General features: G+C 40.4%; 1 protein-coding gene across 1 annotated transcript in view; it reads left to right on the top strand.

The window, feature by feature from the left end:
- The first annotated feature begins 616 nt into the window (after positions 1-616).
- FBN2 (fibrillin 2) overlaps positions 617-20,112 on the top strand; it is a 239,567-nt gene continuing 220,071 nt past the window's right edge. The window contains exons 1-5 of the mRNA XM_055302348.1: positions 617-870; positions 1,670-1,752; positions 6,316-6,414; positions 9,476-9,571; positions 15,933-16,028. Coding sequence (XP_055158323.1) covers positions 617-870; positions 1,670-1,752; positions 6,316-6,414; positions 9,476-9,571; positions 15,933-16,028 — 628 coding nt within the window. The remainder of the gene's footprint in view (positions 871-1,669; positions 1,753-6,315; positions 6,415-9,475; positions 9,572-15,932; positions 16,029-20,112) is intronic.

The raw sequence follows: 20,112 nt of genomic DNA on the forward strand, positions 1-20,112 counted from the left end.
GCCCTCCCTCTGGCCGGCGGCTCGCCCTGGCCCCGCACACCTCCGCTCGGCTCCGCAGCCGCCGCCGGCGCGTCGCTGCCCCGCGGGACTCCAGGCGAGCCGGGAGGAGACCCTCTGCTTCTCCGGGGGGCCACTTTTGTTTGCTTGCCGGCTTCTTTCTGGTGACTTCTGCAGCTTCCCGAGATCCGTGCCCGGGGCGCACGGGAGTCCGCCGAGGCGCTGCGTGCAGGCCCCTTTTTTCCTTTTGAGGTCCGCTTTCTTTGTAACTTTACGCCGCGGCTGCTCGGGTTACTTTTGTAATTTCCCGCCCCCGCCCGCTGGCGGTCCCGGAGTCGCTCGGGGCCGTGGCCCGGGGGATGCAACGTGGACCGCGCGGGGCTGCCGGCCGCACCGCCGCCGCGCCTCGCCGCCCGCTGCGCTAGAGCTCGCGTCCCGCGGGCCGCCGGGGGCCGGCGCTCGGTCCGGGGCTCCCGCTGCAGCAGGGGGCCCAAGCCCCAGGCGGTCTCGGGCGCCGACGCAGGGCTCGTTAGACCCCGACTCTTTTCCGGCCGCGCAGATCTCGTCTCCCGGCACTCGTGCTCCGCGGACTCCGGTCCGCGCGCTCTCGGCGCCCGCGATGGGGAGACGGCGGCGGCTGTGTCTCCAGCCCTACTTCGTGTGGCTGGGCTGCGTGGCGCTCTGGGCGCAGGGCACGGCCGGCCAGCCCCAGCCTCCGCCGCCCAAGCCGCCCCGGCCCCAGCCGCCGCCGCAACAGGTCCGGCCCGCCGCGGCGGGCTCCGAGGGCGGGTTCGCCGTGCCGGAGTACCGGGAGGAGGGCGCCGCGGCAGCCAGCCGCGTCCGGAGGCGAGGACAGCAGGACGTGCTTCGAGGGTAGGTGGGCAGGCGGCCCGGGGGGACCCCACGCGTGGCGGCTCCAATCCCACCACCCCTGGCTGAGTCTGGTCCTGGCGGCTGGAGCGGCGGCCCCCTCCCTCCATCAGAAGCCCGAGGACTCCCGGGAGCGCCCCCCTCCTTCGCCCGCGACTCAGCCGGCGGAGAGCCCTCCCTCGGGGGTTGGGTGGGAGGCCCCCGGGCGCGGCCGCGGTGCGGGGACAGGTTCCCCGAGTGGGGCGGAGGGCGGGCCCGAGTCCGCGCCGCGCCGCGCCCCGCGCAGCCCGCCTGCTCCCCGCCGTCGGGGGCGCAGCTCCCGAGCCTTTTGTTTGAGGACGAGTGCGGGGCTGAGGCTTCGCTCGGGCCGGCAGGGCCGGCAGACCCGGCGCCGCACCTTCCGACGCGCCTTCCTTGACACGTCCGGGCCAGAGTAACGGTGGATTCAGGAGGGACGCGTTTGGGGACCGAGGGCAAGGGTTTTTGAGACAGTGTTCCCTTTGTTCTCTGCATCCGGAGGCTAGACTAGTAGCAAATTATATGTTTCCATGTTTCTGTTCGCCCCTTAACAGGCAGTTAAGAGAGGGCCGACGAAAGGCAGGGCTTAGACGTTTCCCATCCTTCCCCATTCCAGCCCATCTACTTTCTTGTCTGCGCCCCCAAGCCCCAAGAATTTTGAAGTGTAGTTCAGACTTGTGTGTTGCCCCGGAATCTTCTCGCTCAGGGTTTTTCGCTTGGAAAACCCGCTAATGTGTTACCATACCCTTCCCCACATGTGCGTGACCTCCCTCCTCCATCGCAGGCCCAACGTGTGCGGATCCAGGTTCCACTCCTACTGCTGCCCGGGATGGAAGACGCTTCCTGGAGGAAACCAGTGCATTGTCCGTGAGTGCTCGATGGGGGATCCCAGCTTGGGCAGCGCGCTTGGCCCCGTGTCAGGGCCGAGCTCTCGGACCCATTCAGTCGGCGGGACACACAGTTGCTTTCAGAATCCAGTGGCCACGAAGCAGTGATAATTAGGACGCGGCCCCATTTGAGTGCTGGGGAAGAAGCAGCCGGTTTACATCAGTGTAGACTTTGCTTCTAGACTCTGTTGAAGGGCAATAATGATAAAGGTTTCAAAGATACTTGGAAGCTTTATCTTTCTGTGTCTATTAATACAAACTGAAGAGAGACTACAGCAATTCCCTAGATAACTCAAAACCACTTTTTCCTAAAGGAGTCCAGATAAGACCACAATGTGATTATGTAAATTATCTGGCTTTTGACTGCATGAGGTTTAGGCCTTTTGAAGATCGAGCTTACTTAGGCCTTTGTACAAAACCACTTTATTATCTCTGGTTTCATCTCAACAGCCACATAACATAGATATGAAAGGAACTCTCTCAGGGAGTTGGAGTTGACCCAGGTCAACACAATTTTTATAAGAACTCTCCCCAAATGGCTTGACCTTTTTCTTTTTTTTTCTTTTAGGATATTTAGACTTAGAATTTACAGGCCCCACATCTCACGGCGTACAGTAGATTTCCAAAGTGTGAGGCTTAGAACTTAAAAAGTTCTGTATCTCTGACCTTAAAAGTCTTATTACATAGTTTCCAAATGGTGTACCTGGTTCTCCCACTTTCTAAGTGAAGAAGTCATTAGTTACCACCAGCCTCATACTGATGGACCGTGGGATGTCTTGTTTCACATGCTAGTGAATTTGTGATTTGAAGTGTGACTAGCCTTCCCCTGTATTTATCTAGCAGTCACATTTGTCTTGTTGGGAGGAGAGCCAGGTATCATAGACAGCACATTCATTTAGAGCCATCTTGACTTTAGATTGACCTTCATGTTCTCCAGGGAAAAGATAATTATGCAACTGTGAACAGAGAAAAAAAGGCAAGCCATACTAGCCCAGGGATAATAAGGATGTAGTGGCATTTCTGACTCTATATTTATTGGTTTTGTGGATTTGAGATAGACCTTTAGTGTTATTTCATGCAATTTTTTTTTTTTTTTTAAGAATGAAGTCTCGTGTGTTGCAAAGACTTCTTACAAAATTTTCTATCCTAAAAATCCCACAATCTCCAGTAGGGAGGCAAAAATGGGAAGCAATGACTGTGTTCTTTAAAGTAATTCATTAAATATTTTAAGCAAATCCTCTGATTATAAGCTTTTATTTTAAAAAAGGATTTTGCATTCTTTTTTTCCCCCAAGACAGAAATCCTCTATATGAGGCATATAGAGAGAGTGTATTTACTCTCTCAGGCCAGTAGGGCATTACTTTGCCTGCTATAAACTTAACATGGTTCCTAGAATCCTATATACAACAGCTAATGTCACTCACCACACACCTGCCATACTAGCTGGGATGACTTAGGCACTGTGGAAAGTCTGACTCACTGAATGTAATGAATGTGACTGCCATTATTGAGTTGGAGAGCAGCCGAGAAGAAGGGATCGGTTTATGGTACGTGTTGAAAATCTGTAAAGTCGGATTTTATTGGATCGGTGTGGAATGGGAATTCCAGAGAACAGAGCCCTTCCAGAATATTTGAAGTAGAAATATATATATTATATATGTGTGTGTGTGTGTGTGTGTGTATCTCCCTCTGAGTGTCTGCTTTAAATACTTTTAGTTTTTCAGTAACATTATGTTCTTATTTAGAACAACTTTGGAAATCTCAGAGCAATAGTGAATATTGTAGCCTTCATTTCTACTACTTGAAATATTTGGGTACTTATGAAACACATTGGAAGTTACATGCATCATAAATTTCTAAAACACAAATTTTTACGTTTGTAGCTCCAAGAAAGATGTATATCACTTATATAGATCAAGCATTTAGAGTTATCTATGATAATATTAGCATATTGAAAAAGTAATTCAAATACCCAAGAATATAAAGTAGTACATAAAATAGAAGAATGTAATGCCTTTATATTCTCTTGTATGGATTTCATGTAAATTTTTAATTTTAGTATTTTCCTTTAAATTTAGTAGTGCAGTTATTTGTGACATTTAAAATGATAACATATGGAGGTAATCACCAAATTGAAAGCATTGTAGTGTCAAAATCAAGAATTTTCATTCTAGAATTTCCTGGTGATAATAAGTTACTTATTATATTTTCTGAATTTCCACCATTTAGTGAAAGACAAAGCTCTGAGGCAACTTACAAGAAGAGTAGTAAAATATAAATAGACCATGAGGACCAAAGATTAATTTTTTCACACATTTATATATTCACATTCTTTCTGTATAGAAAGATACTTGAAATGATTTCCTTCTAGCATTTTAATCTGTTGGGTGTTGACCAGGCTCCATGAAGAGGTGAAAAATGTATTTCTCAAACTACTGGAAACCTAACGCATTTTGATTTGAGTCTCAGTGTTTGTTGTTGGTGGTCTTAGTTGTAGTTTGCAAAGATCATTGAAGTACTTCAGAACTTGCATATATTTGTTTCCAAAAAATTGGAATTGACTTTCTCACTTTTCATTTGTTGTTGTTGTTGTTGTTGTTGTTTAAGTCTTACTAGAACCTGATGCCATGGGAACCTTACTGATTTATTTGTGAAATTTTGTCATGAAGTGCATTTTGATCAATGGAATAGGAAGGGGTTGGCCTGAAATCATAGCCTTTGAACCTAAAAAGACATCAGAACAACACTCCACTATAATCCTTTTATTTTATTTTCCCAAGAAGAAAACAAAACCCAGAGAAGCTGTGTGGTCTTATTCTAAGTTTACAGTGTGTCCACAGCATAGCAAAACTCAACATTAGCCCTCTTTTATCCTATATACCCTTTACTGTGCTGCACACCTTCTCCCAGCATCGGAGAGACCCTAACATCCATGTGTTCTTTCCCTCTCCTTTTGCTATTTCTGGGTCTCATGGTTTTCCTGATGTGATGGTGGGAGGGACAAGTAGTTAGGTGATGTATATCACAGGTTGAAATGAGTGAGGAGAAAAGGCCCGCACACTTTTGCTTTTCACTGCCTCACAGATATAGAGCACACACCTGTGATCATGACGAGGCTCTGTTGTCTGGCGTTGTCCAGTCTGCAGCCATGAGACCTTCTTTAGGTATAGGACCTAGGAGGGGCACTTTGTAGATCACCTAATCTTAGACTAAATGTCAGCCTACTGGGAATGAGGGGGCTTCAAAATAAAACATTATGTTAGTGGACGTGTCATTTGAAAATTATTGGTGATCTGAAACTGTAGCACGTTTTAAAAATTGGTAGTCAGCTCTGAGGCAGGAACCATGTTATTGCCAAAAATTAGTTTTCCATCTTCACACTATGATCTATGACATTTTCATTTATAAGGAGTACTAATGGAGATGCTAACCATATCGAATGGATACCAAGAGGCAGTTTGGGAAAGAAAAACAATTACTGAATTAACTCACTTCTATACAACATTCCCTTTACATTATTGGGGGTGGGGGGTCTCAGATCTCTGAAAATTGTGAGAGCCCTGTCTAGTAAAGGACACATGTGTCCGTTCGCTTGAATGTTTATAGCCAGTTTGAGGATGTTGCCAGACTCTCTTTTTATTGTCTTCCTGCGTTCAGTCGTGGAGCATTAAAGTACATAAGCTTTGTATGTGAAGAAAGAATTCATTTGCGGGTATAGAGATGAATCACTCAGCTCATAGATGGAGTGATTCTAAATGTGGAAGAGACTTCCCATTTGGAAGGCACTCTGCTAGTGATTTTGAGGATCCATGGTATGTGCTGTGTCAGTAAGCCTAACATTCTTTGCTGTGATGACCCTCATACCTTGGAGGTCACAGCTGCAGGAGGTTTGACTCTCCCTCCATCAAAATGTCGTAACAGCTTTTCTGACCAACAGGCATAGGCTAGGTTGTGATGATAGCATGGGAGAAGAAAGGCTGGTGGAAGGAGAGTGGGAATTATTAAGGAGAACAAAGATTGATGATGGGGCAGGTCAGATACCAGCTGGGAAGGAATGTACATGGAACCCCTGTGGCTTGGCCAACTGGTTAGGGCCTGGGATCTCTGGCTCAGCCATTTTATATTTTCTATGTCTCGTGAAGTTCTTTTCCAGAATGGGCTTGTGTTTTCTGAGGGTGTTTAGGACCTCTGGGTTTCCTCAATCTTCCCAGCTTCCTATGACCAAGACTGCCTTGTGATAAATTCTGTGTATAAATTCTCTGCCTTGAATGGAAAACATGACCTGTATTGATAGGGGAGTTAAAGGATTACGGAACTTCTGAAGTAGTTTCATTTGTTTGCCCATTATCATAAGGATACATGTGACACTTAGTTTCATGTCTTTAGTGGGTCGTTCTCTTGCCTATGAAATCAGACACTACATATCCTATATTTTTTTCATCTTAGTTTTTTTCAGGTTTATTGTTGTTAACCATAGCTTTGTTTTGTGGCCTGTGTTTATGACCTACTTATTCCCTTCACTCTCCTATTGTGCTTTCTGCAGCAATCTGTAGAAATAGTTGCGGAGATGGATTTTGTTCACGTCCTAACATGTGTACTTGTTCCAGTGGCCAGATATCACCAACCTGCGGATCAAAATCAAGTACGTTTCTTGGATATGACCTTACCTTTCTGCATTATTCAGAAGCTTTTGAGTGAACACTAAATGTCCTTTTCCGCAAGGATATAAATCGGTGATTATTTTCCTCACTGACTAGATCTGTATTAATCTTCGGGATAAAAATCTTCAGTGGCTTAACTGTTGCCACCAACAGCTTAATAATGATTTTATTAAGCAGATGGTTTAATTCTGGCCCAGGAGCTATGTGTCTATGAAGTAAAAGTGCATGGATATGCAGTGGAAAAGAAATTCTTTGTGAATAAGAACTACAACTCCTTGGGCTTTTACTCTGTGCCAGATAATGTTTTATGTTTTTGACTATAGCACTTTATTTCATCTTCATGCGAAAATCATGAGGTACTATTATCCCATTTTTCAGAGAAAGGAGATTGGCACATTTGAGTTAAGTAACTTACCCAGAGTACTAGAGATTTGAATCCATGTATTCTGATGCCTAAACCGGCAGACTCCAACCCTCGGCTCTATTTATTGACTTAATGGAATCCTGCAGTTCACACCCTGTTTTGTGGGTGAACTAAAGGAGAAAGATAAGAGGATTGGCCTGACAACAGATATTATATACTGACTGGATGCTTTACATATATTAACTCACTTTACATGTATTAACCCTCAGCAACCTGGTAAGATCACAAAAGTGGACTAGGAATGTATTACTCATTACCCAGGTTGGGATTGTCAGGTATTCAAGATTATTAATCTGAGGCCAGTGTTTAAGATAATATTATAACAAGGTAGAAGCAAATACTCTATTTAATTTCTCAGTAATTAAATCAATTTTAAATCTTCCTCAAGCCAGAGTGATGTCGTTTTATTTTTAACATGTCTCTCTCCAAATTTTCTCTCAGAAGAGGTAGTGGAGAATGTATGTCTGACACAGAAATCGAAGATTCTAGGTTTTTATGAGCAATGTCATTGTCCTTGGTGACACATCTGTGTAAAAACTTCTGGTTTCATTTTCTTTGAAAATAATCAGTTATTTTCTCAGCCTTTTAAAGTTCTTCACAGTTTATCCAGGCTTTCTTGACCACTCTGATTAGCAGATTTCCTTCAGTGCTTTCAGGAACCTCCCTGATCTGACTGCCTGGAAGATATTCTTGCCCACATTTTCATTATCCTGTTGTCTTAGTTTGCTCATATATGCCTTCAGAAAAAAAATCCTGGAGAAATTTTAGTTTAACTTCTTCTTAATCCTCTGCCTAGGCAGCTAAGCATTTCACGGGCCTACCCTTGTTTTATGGTATATGATTTCATAGAGAATCCATGATTTTCTATGGCCTTCAGTAATTCTCCCTTGTTTCTTTTCTTTTTTTTTTTAAGATTTTATTTATTCATGAGAGAGAGAGAGAGAGAGAGAGAGAGAGAGAGAGAGAGGCAGACATAGACAGAGGGAGAAACAGGCTCCCTGCAGGGCGCCTGATGTAGGACTAGATCCCGAACCTTGGATCATGCCCTGAACTGAAGGCAGGATCATGAGCTACCCAGGTGCTCCAATACTCCCTTTTCATCAGAAACATTTCTCTGTTTGCCAATCCTCATCCTACTCCACTGCCCTGAGGCATTTAGCACCATTATTTGCTCTGTTTATGAATCCTCTTTTCCCTTCACTTATGTAGTATCAAAGGTCCCAGAGTTCCCTTTCTTATTATTTTTTAATCTTCTATCTGCATCTTCTTCAGTAGACTTCCACTCAATGTTTGGCATTCTCAACAGTCTGGCCTCCCTGGGTGAATTTATTTGCATCTATTCCTTCAACTACTACCCATATGTTGCTAACTCATAGTAATGATCTCCAGAAGAGATCCCTCCGTTGAACCTCCTATTCACAGGTTCAGTTTCCTGTTTCAGGTCTCTACTTGAATGCACAGTAAACATCTGAAACTTGGTTGTGTAAAATTTGATTCTTTGCTGCTCATAGTCTGCTGCTTCAGGTTTCTCTTGCTTCAGCGGATGCCACTGCCGTCTACTCAGTGCCCAAGCAACGGTTTCTCTTTCTCTCTACTTTTTCCCTCTTTCTCTCATGTCTGCTCTTTCAACAAGACCTGTGGGTTCTGTTGGAAAACATCTCAAGTGCATCTTCTCCGTTCTATCACCATTGATATCCCATTCAGCTTTCCTCATCTCTTACCCAGACCACTGCAGTAACTTCCTGATGGCTTTTTTGCCTTCCCACCTTGGCCCTCTTCAGATCTGTTCTCTGCAGAGCAGCTAGAGGAATCCTTTAAAAATACAAACTGCGTCACTTAAGTGTCTTATTTCAATCCTTTAGATGACTACTTTTGCATTCAGGATATAATGCAGACCCTTCCATGGCCTGAGAGACCTTGAATTATTTGACTGGCTTCTGAATGCCTAAGAACTTCTCCTCCCAGCCTCTTAATAATCCCATGACTCTTTCAGTTCTTCAAATAGAGGAAACTATTTGCCATCCAAGGGTGTTTTGATTTTTTAGTTGGTCTCCCTGTGAGTTTCTGCTCTACTGCTTCTCATACCTGGCTCATTTTATTCCTTCAGAACTTTTCCTAGGTGTCACATCAGAATGATCTGCAGAGTCTCACTCTGGTCTAGGTTCCTCCTTGGCTCCAGGCTGTTCTCCTTCACAACACAGTTTCCTTTGGAGAACTTGTCATGATCCATAATGGAACTGTAGTGTTTGTTTACTTGTGTTTTGTCTGTCTCTCTGTGGGAATGCTAGGTCTATCATTATAGCAGAGCATTGAACATGTGGGGCAGACACGCAGCCTCTGTATCCTGAATGATACACAAGTGCCTCCCACTTCCTAGAAACTATGCTGTCAGGATATACTGATTTCTTTAACACTGCAAGTGTAATATAGCTTAAATGCCTGCCAGAAATACAACATTGTAACAGGATATGCTCCTGTGTGCACTTACACAAGTGGGTCATAACACTTCTGTAGAATACATTTGTCATTGAATTGGAGATTTTGTATAGTTTTATAACTCACAGATACTAAAATTTTAGTGATTGATATCTTTATATGTTTTTTGTTGTTCATTGCAGTTCAGCAGTGCAACGTTAGGTGCATGAACGGAGGGACCTGTGCGGATGACCATTGCCAGTGCCAGAAGGGATATATTGGAACTTACTGTGGACAACGTAAGGAACATTGGAATAGACTTTGTTTATTAGAAGTTATTTGATTTAGTGAGTGTTTCATGCTAGGTCATAATTTAAGGATCTGTAAAGCCTCTGAGCATTAAAAAAATAACTTCATGTAGTAAGCCATAGTGGACAACTAAATTTCTAATTTTTAATCAGATTTTTTTCTCTTTTAAGATTTCTGTGTTCTAAAACAGATGTTGATGTTGACTACCACTAGTAGTTCTTCAGAATTGACACATATCATAAGTTAATATTTACTTGCTTTTTTAAAAAATCTAGCTCTGTAAAACATGAATACCTTCCTGAAGGTATAGTAAAGATTGTCGTGATTTCTCTCTCTTTAGGTTATCCCAGAATTAACCCTAGGGGAGCCAATCTTATAAATTATGTTTTTCTCATATATATTTAATTATTTAATGCAATAGTGCAGGGCTCTGAAACGATTTTTAAAAAATCAGGCGTCGTTGTGAAAGAGGGAACCTTAATCCAATAAAGGTCTACTCTTCACTCACTGGAGGATACTCGGTACTAATTAAGAAATAATTTTTTAACAAGAATGTGAAGATTGTAACTCCTAGATTATGACATATTTCTGGGGAAGACTAGAGGTTTGTATTTCCCAAACTGTGGGACTCTTACAAGAATCTCCATATTTTTTATAAAGATTTTATTTATTTATTCATGAGAGACACAGAGAGAGGCAGAGACATAGGCAGAGGGAGAAGCAGGCTCCCCACAAGGAGTCTGATGTGGGACTTGATCCCAGACCCTGAGATCACGCCCTAAGCTGAAGGCAGACGCTCAACCACTGAGCCACCCAGGCATCCCTCTTGTCAACCTTTTTAACACAGGAGCACCAAGTTGTAGGTGTGCAAGACGATCTACTTTGTTTTAAGCTAATCTTATTTTTTTTTTTTTGGAATTTTAAAAGCTTAAAAAACTTGTTTTCAGTATGAATAAAGCATTAACCATTTTAACCATTTTTAAGTGTATGGTTGAATGGCATTAAGTATATTCACATTGTTGTGTAATCATCACTGCCATCTATGTCCAGAACTTTTATTACTTTGTACCCAGTAAGCACTAACTCCTTATTTCTCCCTCACCCCATCTCCTGGCAACTAACATTTTCCTTTCTTTCTGTGAGTAATGGCTACTCAAGCTACCTCATACAAGCAGAATCCTATAGTGTATGTTTTTTCGTGACTCTTTTACTTAACATAATGTATTCATGGCTCATCCATGTTAGAGCATGTATTAGAATTTCCTTCCTTTTTAAAGCTGATATAATAATCCATTTTATGTAGTTGCCATATTTTGTATCTCTTTGTCCCTGAATGGACACTTGAGGTGCTGCCACCTTTTGGCTGTTGTGAAGATGGATGTAGGACCATCCATTTGTATCCCTGCTTTCAGTTCTTTTGAATACATACCCAGAATTAGAATTGCTAGTCCTTCCTATGCTATTCTGCTTTTAATTTAAAGAGCTGCTTTGCTATTTTCCTTAGTGGCTGTACCATTTTACCTTCCTACCAACAGTGCCCAAGGGCTCTAATTTCTCCACATTCTCACTAGTACTTATTTCTCTCTTTGTGTGTGTGTGTGTGTGTGTGTGTGTATGTGTGTGTGAGTGAGATAGACATCCTCATAGATTTGAAGTGTATCTTCTTGTGGTTGTTGTTCTTTGTAAGATTGCCTTCCAGTTAGGGTAACATAGCTTTCTATTTATAAATGCTAGGAAGTTTTCTTTTAAAATAATTTAAGTAGGTGAATCAATTTAAAGAAAAATACTTTGGGTCAAAAATCAGTCACTTTTTTCTGTAAAGGCCAGATAAATATTTTATGCTCTGTCGTCTCTGTCACAAGTATTCAGTTCTTTTATTACAGTGCAGAAGTGACCATAAACCATGTGTAAATGAAAGAACTTGGCTGTGTTTCAGCAGGACTTTATTTTTGGGCACTGAAACTTGAATTTTATACCATTTCCATGTGTCACAAAAATATTTACTCTTATTTTGAATATTTAAGCATAGAAAAATGTGAAAACCATTCTTAACTCATGGGCATTAAAAAAACACATCTGGTGGTGGGAAACATCTGACCTGTGGACTTTAGTTTGTAGACCCCTTGTATAGATGGCTTTCAGGTATGGCTACAGCTGTTATGGTAATCTGAGATTGACAAGTGTGGGAAGTGAAGCTTTATGGATTTCTGAGAGAATACACTGCCTTGAGGCCAGTTTTCTTGCAAGAACAGGAGATGCCAATGTATTAACTTTTTTGGGCTAGAGTTGGCTAGGTAGGAGCAGGAAGGTGCTGGACAACAGTGTAACAGAAATCTTAGCAACCTTTTTTTTTCATGAATTATTTTTTTTCTATATTTTCTTCAAATATTTAGGTATTTTCCAAATTTTATACAAGGGACTCCAGTTTATAACCACTAACAAAACAAAACAAAACCTATCTATTATGAACATAGTATTTATAAGGACACAGATTTATACCTTTTTTATACCTATACAGAAGTGGTAGGAGATCTGATTTTATTCTTTTTTTATTTTTTGAAGATTTCATTTATTTGAGGAGTGAGAGTGAGCGAGAGAGAGAGAGAGAGAGAGAACACAAGCTAAGGGGAAGGGGCAGAGGGAGAGGAAGAAGCAGGACCCCCCCCCTCCCCGCTGAGCAGGGAACCTGATGTGGGGCTTGATCCTGAAATCATGACCTGTCCTGGGATCGAGCCCCACATCAAAGGCAGACGCTTAACTAAATGAGCCACCTGAACACCCCTGATTGTATTCTTCTTTTATAGAGTTCAGAATCAAGAGAAGAGACACAATTATCCTTCCTGAAACTCAACGTTTTATTTCATAGGGGAAGAGAATTGTAATTACTTTAGAATTACAAGGAGGAAGGGCCTTGTCTCAACTGATCTTTCGAGTATTTGCTCAAATCTAACCTGAAACTAGCCACTTTCAGCCTGAATTCATCTGCTGTATCTGTCTGGGGTCTGTGTATGTATGTGTCTTCCTAAAGGTTCTGCAGAAAGAGTTCTAGCTGCTGTGTCCCTTCTTTGCTCTTCACATAGAAGTAGGAAAGGGATGAAAAGTAGTTTCCCTCCCTGGAGGAGGTGTTTCTATATTGTTCTGCCCTGTGCCAAGCCATACCAATGTCCTCACACTTTTCAGTCAGAGGAGAGGGAAAATCAGTGGGTCAGAAAAGCAGCACATGTGAAAATTTGTTCACTGAATATCTCATGAGACAGAATTATCACTGAGCAACATTTACTCAGAGTTCACAGAACATATGGTACAAGCAGATCATATATCCCACAAAATTCAATCACAGCAAAGAAGGTGCAGGGTATGTCACCTAGCATACGTTAACTCAAGACCTGGTGTAAGGAAGACACTTGCTAAGTTGTGTGACACAGAGATAGCATTATAGTCCTGAGAGTAAGGAAGCAGGTGTAACAGTTCTCAGCTTGTGAATCCAGAAACGTCCTGGAAATACATTTGCTAAAATGAGGATTAAAAAACATTTAAACTACTTAGCTGCCTTCCCAGAAATGTGGAAAGCATTCCTTAGAAAGCACTCTTTCATTTTTTTTCAGCAGTGTTTACCAAGTCACTCCTGTGAGCCCGATGCTGTGCAAAGGTGTTGGGAATGTATCAGTGAGCAAACAACATGACCTAAAGGTTCCATTTTAGGTCGGTGCGAAAAGTGTTCTAGCCAGAGGGAAAAGCAGATTTACAGGACCTGTGGTGGGAACAGAGTTCACATATTTTGGAGATAATAAGAAAAACCATGTGGCTAAAGAGAGGAAAGGAGATAAGGATGGGAGGTGAGTTCAGAGATGGTGGTGGACAGCCTTACCCACCAAGGAAAGAAATTTGGACTCTAAATATTACGGGGAGTCATTGAGGTAGTTTGAGCTGTGGAGCGATAGGATCTGATTAACTTAAAAGAAAAATCCCTCTGGCTGCTACTGGATTGGAGAAAGGGTGAGAGAAAACATGAAAGGTGAGTTAGCAGCTACTGTAGTGGTGCTGATGCATGGTGCTGGTGTAATTGAAGATTTGGGAAGTGCTTGCCTTGAGCTTGTATTTGGAGGGAGAATCTGTGGAAGGAAGTATGTGCTGATGAGCGGGTGTGCTGGGGGGAGAAACAAACAGAGGTCCGTGATGGCAACTGGCGAATTGGGTGGAGCTCCAGAGTGAATGGTACTGTCATTTCCTGAAAAGGCAATGACTGAACAGGGAGTGGGTTAGAGGTGAAAACATGGGAGGGTGAGAATTCTGTTCTGGACTTGGTAGTTTAAAAAGCCTATTTAGACCTCTAGTTAGAAAGATGTAAGAGCTCAGATCTTCAGAGAGAGCTGAGGGGGATACGAACTTAGGTTCACATAGACTGGGTTTTTATATAGGTAACAGGTTAAATACAGGCCTGGATGAAGATCACTGGGAAGTTGCCATGGATAGTGTAGAGCATTGGTTTTTCCCCATTGCCTTTTGCTTTATCCCATACTAGGTGCCAGCATTTCTTTCTTCCTGGGTGGTCAGCCTTTCCATGGTGGAAATTTAGGCATATTCATGTTTCTTTCCAACTCCATTTAAACTGCAGATTTTCATTTCTGTTTTGTTACAAGAAAAACCACTTCATGAAATAACTCTCATCATAACTCTTTCTCAAGAAGGATAATTATTTCATTCATTCATTTCTTTTATTTTTTAAATTCTGCCTTTTTTATGCATCGTCCACTTCTTTTGCTGTTGTTCAGTGTAAACTTTGGGTGATATAGAGCAGGTCTCCTTTTCATGCAAATACTCTAGAATAAAAGAGAAGGAGAATTTAAGTTTGTAGAACAGTTTTCATGTGCAGCCACTGTACACTGTGTTTTATACACCATTTGATTTAATCCTGAAGCCCCTCTTAGGTAGGATCTATTAACTCGATTTTTCAGCAAGGGAGCTGAGAATGAGAAAGATGACTAGGTGATTAGGATGTGCTGAAAACAACAAAACTCCTTATCTGTTCACTGTGACTTTCTGCATTCCAAAATAGTGCAAAAAGGGCTGCAAGACTCTCACATATTGCAGGATTTTTGTTTAGTATCTGTGAGGGATCAAATTCTACAGTCGATGATAGAGATACAAAGGCAAGCAGACTCTCTCGTCCCTGTCGTGAAAGAGCTCACTCTCATGGAAGAACAAGGTGGGTGAATTGGTGGACAAGCTCTTAGTACCAGTATTTTCTCTGAGAAGACATGATTCTTAGATTCAGCTGCCATCACAAGAGTTTGTAGGAATAGTTATTTTTCAGGGAATCTGTGAAATGGTCTTTGCAGAGCGGTCTTCTTCTTTGTGGTCCTGGCTGCTGAGGGTGGTATAGTCCGGAAGGGGAGCCGCTCAGGGTCATTTCTGGTTCCCTGGCCCCCTGGAGCCCACCGAGCCTGAACTGAATCCTAGTCTCCCTGGTCACTAGTGGAAAGGAGTGGAGGAGTGCATGCCGTTTGTATTCATGTTAGTTTTTCCCTTTTCTTATTTACCCACCCCCGTCTTTTTGGGGGAGGCTTTTTTGTCGTCTTTGATTTTTCCTTCCTTTTGTTGCCATATCCTCTTTCTTTATCCATATCACATCCCCTTCCCCTTTTTTCCTGTTTCTCTACTACCTATTGTCTGCCCTCTTTTTTCCTGCATTTCCCCTTATTTTAATTTCTTACCTGTGAAGATTGATTATGGGGTTAATAGAACTAAGACAGAGGATTGGATAGTTACATTCTGACAGTATAAAGGTTTGAGGCAGTCAATCCTTGTGATTCTGTTTAAAAGAAAAAAAACTTTATGAGGTGTGTGCCTAACAATGTAACTTACGTGAATTGTGTAGACTTTTGTCCCATTATACATTACATATATTTATTTAAATGCCTGATGTATGCTGTAGAGTGTGTTTGAGGTGTAAGATCCATTTTGGGCTGCATCTCCATGCTATGTTGTACAGATGATCCTTGAACTGCCAGCCCTCTGCACAGTTGAAAATCCATGAATAACTTTTGAATCCCCAGAAATCTAACTACTGATAGTTGTTTGGAAGTCATACTGATAACATAAACAATGGATTAACACAGATTTTTTTATGTTGTATGTATTATATACTATATTCCTTAAGTATGCTAGAGAAAAGAAAATGTGATTAAGGAAATCCTAGGAAAGAGAAAATATATTTACAGCACCGTACTGTATTTATAAAAAAAAATCTGCTTATGAGTGGACCAGTACAGTTGAAACTTGTGTTGTTCAGTGATCAGCTGTATATGGAGATATTCTATATAATGAGCTTCTTGCCGTGTTTGTGTGCAGCTGTCTGTGAAAATGGATGTCAGAATGGTGGACGTTGTATTGGACCTAATCGCTGTGCTTGTGTTTATGGATTCACTGGTCCACAGTGCGAAAGAGGTAAGAAAAAATAAATGAGAACCTTCCTTTGGAGAAGTCTCTTTTGATCTAAAAACGTATAATTTTTTGTTATCCAAGGAACATTCTTCTAATGAAATAATATTTTTGTTTTTGACGATGTCTATACCTTGAATGGTAAGATTATGAGACATAACTAATACCAGCTAAAGAGTGTCCGTGTTCTCCAGTGGAATGATTTCAGTTCAGGAAGCCAGTGGAAGTTCTGTTGGGCAGGAGAAAAGGAGTGGAAGAATGGATGCTTAGTAGGAATCCATCGTTGTCTACTTTATCCATGTAAATGGACATTCACGCCAATATGAAACCAATTTACCATGATATCACTTAAACTCATGATCTACTTACTGACTGCTAAAAATCTCCAGTGTTGTGCTAAATGTCCTGGAAGCAATTGGGTATCAATGACATATCAAAGATATTTAATCTTCTAAAATGCAACAAATAACTATTAAGCACTGAACCATATGAGAAAAATAAGTTTAAACTAAATGAAGTATTACAAAATCACTCAAAATGGCATACCTCTTTATTTTCCCAAGGCATGTCATAGCATCTAGACTTGTATAACACTTTCTTTGTCGCATTGCATTATTAGAGTGAAGTTATGCCATTGAAATATTAGATAAGTAGTGGTGATGGTTTATATATGTACAGAGACTCTAAGTTGCAAAGAAACCTTATATTTAATAAGTTATACTCATTTTCCTGACAAAAATTTCATTTTAGTATTTGGGTTAAATCTTGAGAAGATGAAGAATTTGAATTCTATGGTGAAGTTTAAAAAGTAAAATATATGCAGGCTTTTAACATACACTGATATGTATATATACATCATGGTATTTATATTATTCCTAAGGTAACAGAGATTTCTTGGGACTGAAATACATTCCACACATGACAGAGTTTATGGTTTTACTTAGGGAAAATTTAAATGTTTTTACCAGATGCTTTTATTTTGGGAAGAAAAATTAATTATGAAATGTTAGCATAAAAAGGTAAGTTGTCAAGAATGGAATAACACAAATTTCCTATGTAATGTTAAGTTTGTTTAAAACCTATAAAATGAAAAATAGTTAAATTTAAGATGTCAAACATAATTATAATTGGTGGAGATAATGCTCATATTTCTGCAAGTCTTATACTCTTTGTAGTTCTTTCATCCTGAAGCACATTTCAAGGTCAATTCCTAATTGGTGAAGGAATTGAGCAGTTTCAAGTTAGAGGCTTCCAGGAATTACATAATCATTCTTCAACAGTTATCCATTCATTAGCTTTGTTAGTCCTTACTAAATTTATGGGAATCCAATAGAGACGTACATATATCTTACATGTACAGTAGCATGTTTTCATAAGAAATTACAAAATTAATTAGTTAATAGGTTAGCCTGAAGAATATTTTAAAAACAGGGGCTTGTTTCTTAAAAATCTTTTTAATTATGCAACTGATGAATTATTGAACACTGCGTCTGAAACTAATGATGTACTTACTATATGTTGGCTAATTGAATTTAAATTAAAAATTTTTTAAAAATCATTTTAAATTACTACCTTTCAGATGAAAGTTCTAAAGCTTTATTTCTTGCAAAAAAGAAAGAGTTGGTAATTTTCACTCTTGTATTGCAAATATAAACTTACATACTTTTAGAAAATATATTCGGTGCAGTCCTTTAGTGTGTAATAGTTAATCCTGCTAAAAGTAGAGTTCCTCATTTTTCTTAAGAAACATTGTCTACACAGATACAAAAGGAATAATTCACTTATGTTGAGCTTAGTGAAGAGGCTCACATGCCCTGTTAAAATTTAAGGTTCATATTATGTTTTTCAGTTATAGAGTTTCCAAATATATGTTCTTTGTTCCCTTAAAAAACAAAACAAAACAAAACAGACTTTGTAAAATGAGAGGGATGTTTTTCCTCCTTAATGTAGGACACATACAATTTTCCTTTAAATCGGCCTCTGGGTATCAGTTGTATGATAAAACATGGCAGCTTTTCCAGCTATCTAAGCTTCTGGCAGACTGGTTTCTGGACTGGAGACAGAGACTGAGTGGTAACTGAGTGGCTGGCATGATTATGGTGTTTAACTTGAGTCTTGCTGCTTGGTAAGCTGAACCTCTTTGGAGTTCTCTTCTCACTCATGCTGATATGTACATACAATGACCATTAATACTTAGCTTTAAATAAAGAGTGCTTATGGCCACTGCTGATTGTAGGAGGCAGACAACCAAGCTGTGTCCAAGGCACATGTGAAGACTCCGTTCTTTTGGCTCCTCTCTCCAAATAGATGGCATTGGTTTTTTTTTTTTTTTTTTTTTTTTTTTTCAATGAAAAGAAATTTATTTTGCTATCACCACTTTTAACCACATGTAATCACTTATCTTCATGAAAACTTTAATTGTCACGTTGTAGATACCATCTTAAGGTCTCTAATGTGCTTTGAATTAGATGGCATTTGAAAACAAGATAAATATTGCATTTAATGTGTCCCCGAGAATACATGGATATGGAATTAACATCATATATCAAGACCTGCCACTTTTTTATCCTAACACTTAAAGAGTATCTTATCATTTATCAGTAGAAACTTGGAGGGGGCGGGGCAGGGAGGCAAGAAATGAATTTACTTAAGGGGTTTCTGGACAAAATAATGGTCATTACTTCATCACAAATGCAGCTAGTTCAAAGTCCCTGTTTCAGCTTGAATCTTGAATTTTCCTAAGGCTTATATAAGGACCATTTGTTAGAAATGTAGCCTAGACTTTTAAAAATTACCCATAAATTATTACTTCACACTTTTTTATCATGTAATGTGACTTTCTTTAAAGTCATTTCTTTAAAAATGCATACATTTGCTGAAATTGCAAATATCCCTGTTTTGAGTGACATTTCCTTTAGAATGTACGTTTTTCAGTAAAGGGTACCTTAAAAAAGCTGGATCAGAGATTAATTTTTAAATCTATTGACATTTTTAAGAAAAATACCATTTGTGAATCTGAAGCTACTTTAAAAAAGGTTAGATCAAGCGTTCAAGTCTGAAATGTAAACTTTCAAGCCTTTGTGTAAAATGAAACATGGATAGATTTCTTGTCAGGATAAGTTTCATAAAATCATTTAGTTGTAGAACCTAATGCATAATCTCAATATCTGAAAGCCTGAGGAGGAGTTACTCAGCCTTTGCTTGAATATCTCCAGGCACAGAGTTCTCACTCACCTCTTATTGAAGCAGGGCTTCATTGTTAGAATCCTCTTTGTTTTCAAATGCTCTATTATTATGGTCCTGCCTAAGCTAGGCATTTAGCAAATGGTTAGCCCATCCCTCATTGTCCAATTCATTAGACATGACTTCTCTAAAAGGAGGAACCCACAATCTTAACACTCAGGTTTGCCTATTGGCGACTTGAAGTCAAATGATAAGTTCTTGAGTTATTCTCTATAATTTTGCTCATCCACTCACATCTCGGGAAGTAAAGTAACTGTAAACAGCTAATCAGCCTACTTGGACCATATCTAGATTGTCCAAGAACAGGAGTGGAAGCAGGCAAATTAGGGTTTTCCTGAATTCTGGTAATTAGGTAGACCAGACTTAAGTTTGTTCAGAAATAACTGATGCATGTATTAATTAACATTAATTCCACGGTCTTGGAATTTATTTTAAAGTACGCTTGGTGGGTTTGCTCAGCCTATGAAGTAACAGCAAATTAGTGTGATGAGGAATACAGGGGAACATGGTGAGAGAATAAGCTGGCATATTATGCAGAATTCTATACACAGTGGATTTGATGCTTCCAAGAAATGCATAAGCAGTACGTTTCAGAAAAAAAATCCTTCCATTGTAATAGTCTCATCTAAAAGAAGCACATTTATTATAAAATAATTTAGAAAATAAGATAAACAAAATATGCAGGTATTAATAATTCCTCCAGTCAGAAGTAATTATTTTATAACATTTGGAGGGGATAGGCTTTGAATCTTTTTTTCTTTTTTTTTTTTTTTTAAATTTATTTATTTATGATAGTCACAGAGAGAGAGGGGCAGAGACACAGGCAGAGGGAGAAGCAGGCTCCATG

Source organism: Nyctereutes procyonoides, unplaced genomic scaffold (assembly GCF_905146905.1).
Source record: "Nyctereutes procyonoides isolate TBG_1078 unplaced genomic scaffold, NYPRO_anot_genome, whole genome shotgun sequence".
Lineage (NCBI taxonomy): Eukaryota > Metazoa > Chordata > Mammalia > Carnivora > Canidae > Nyctereutes > Nyctereutes procyonoides.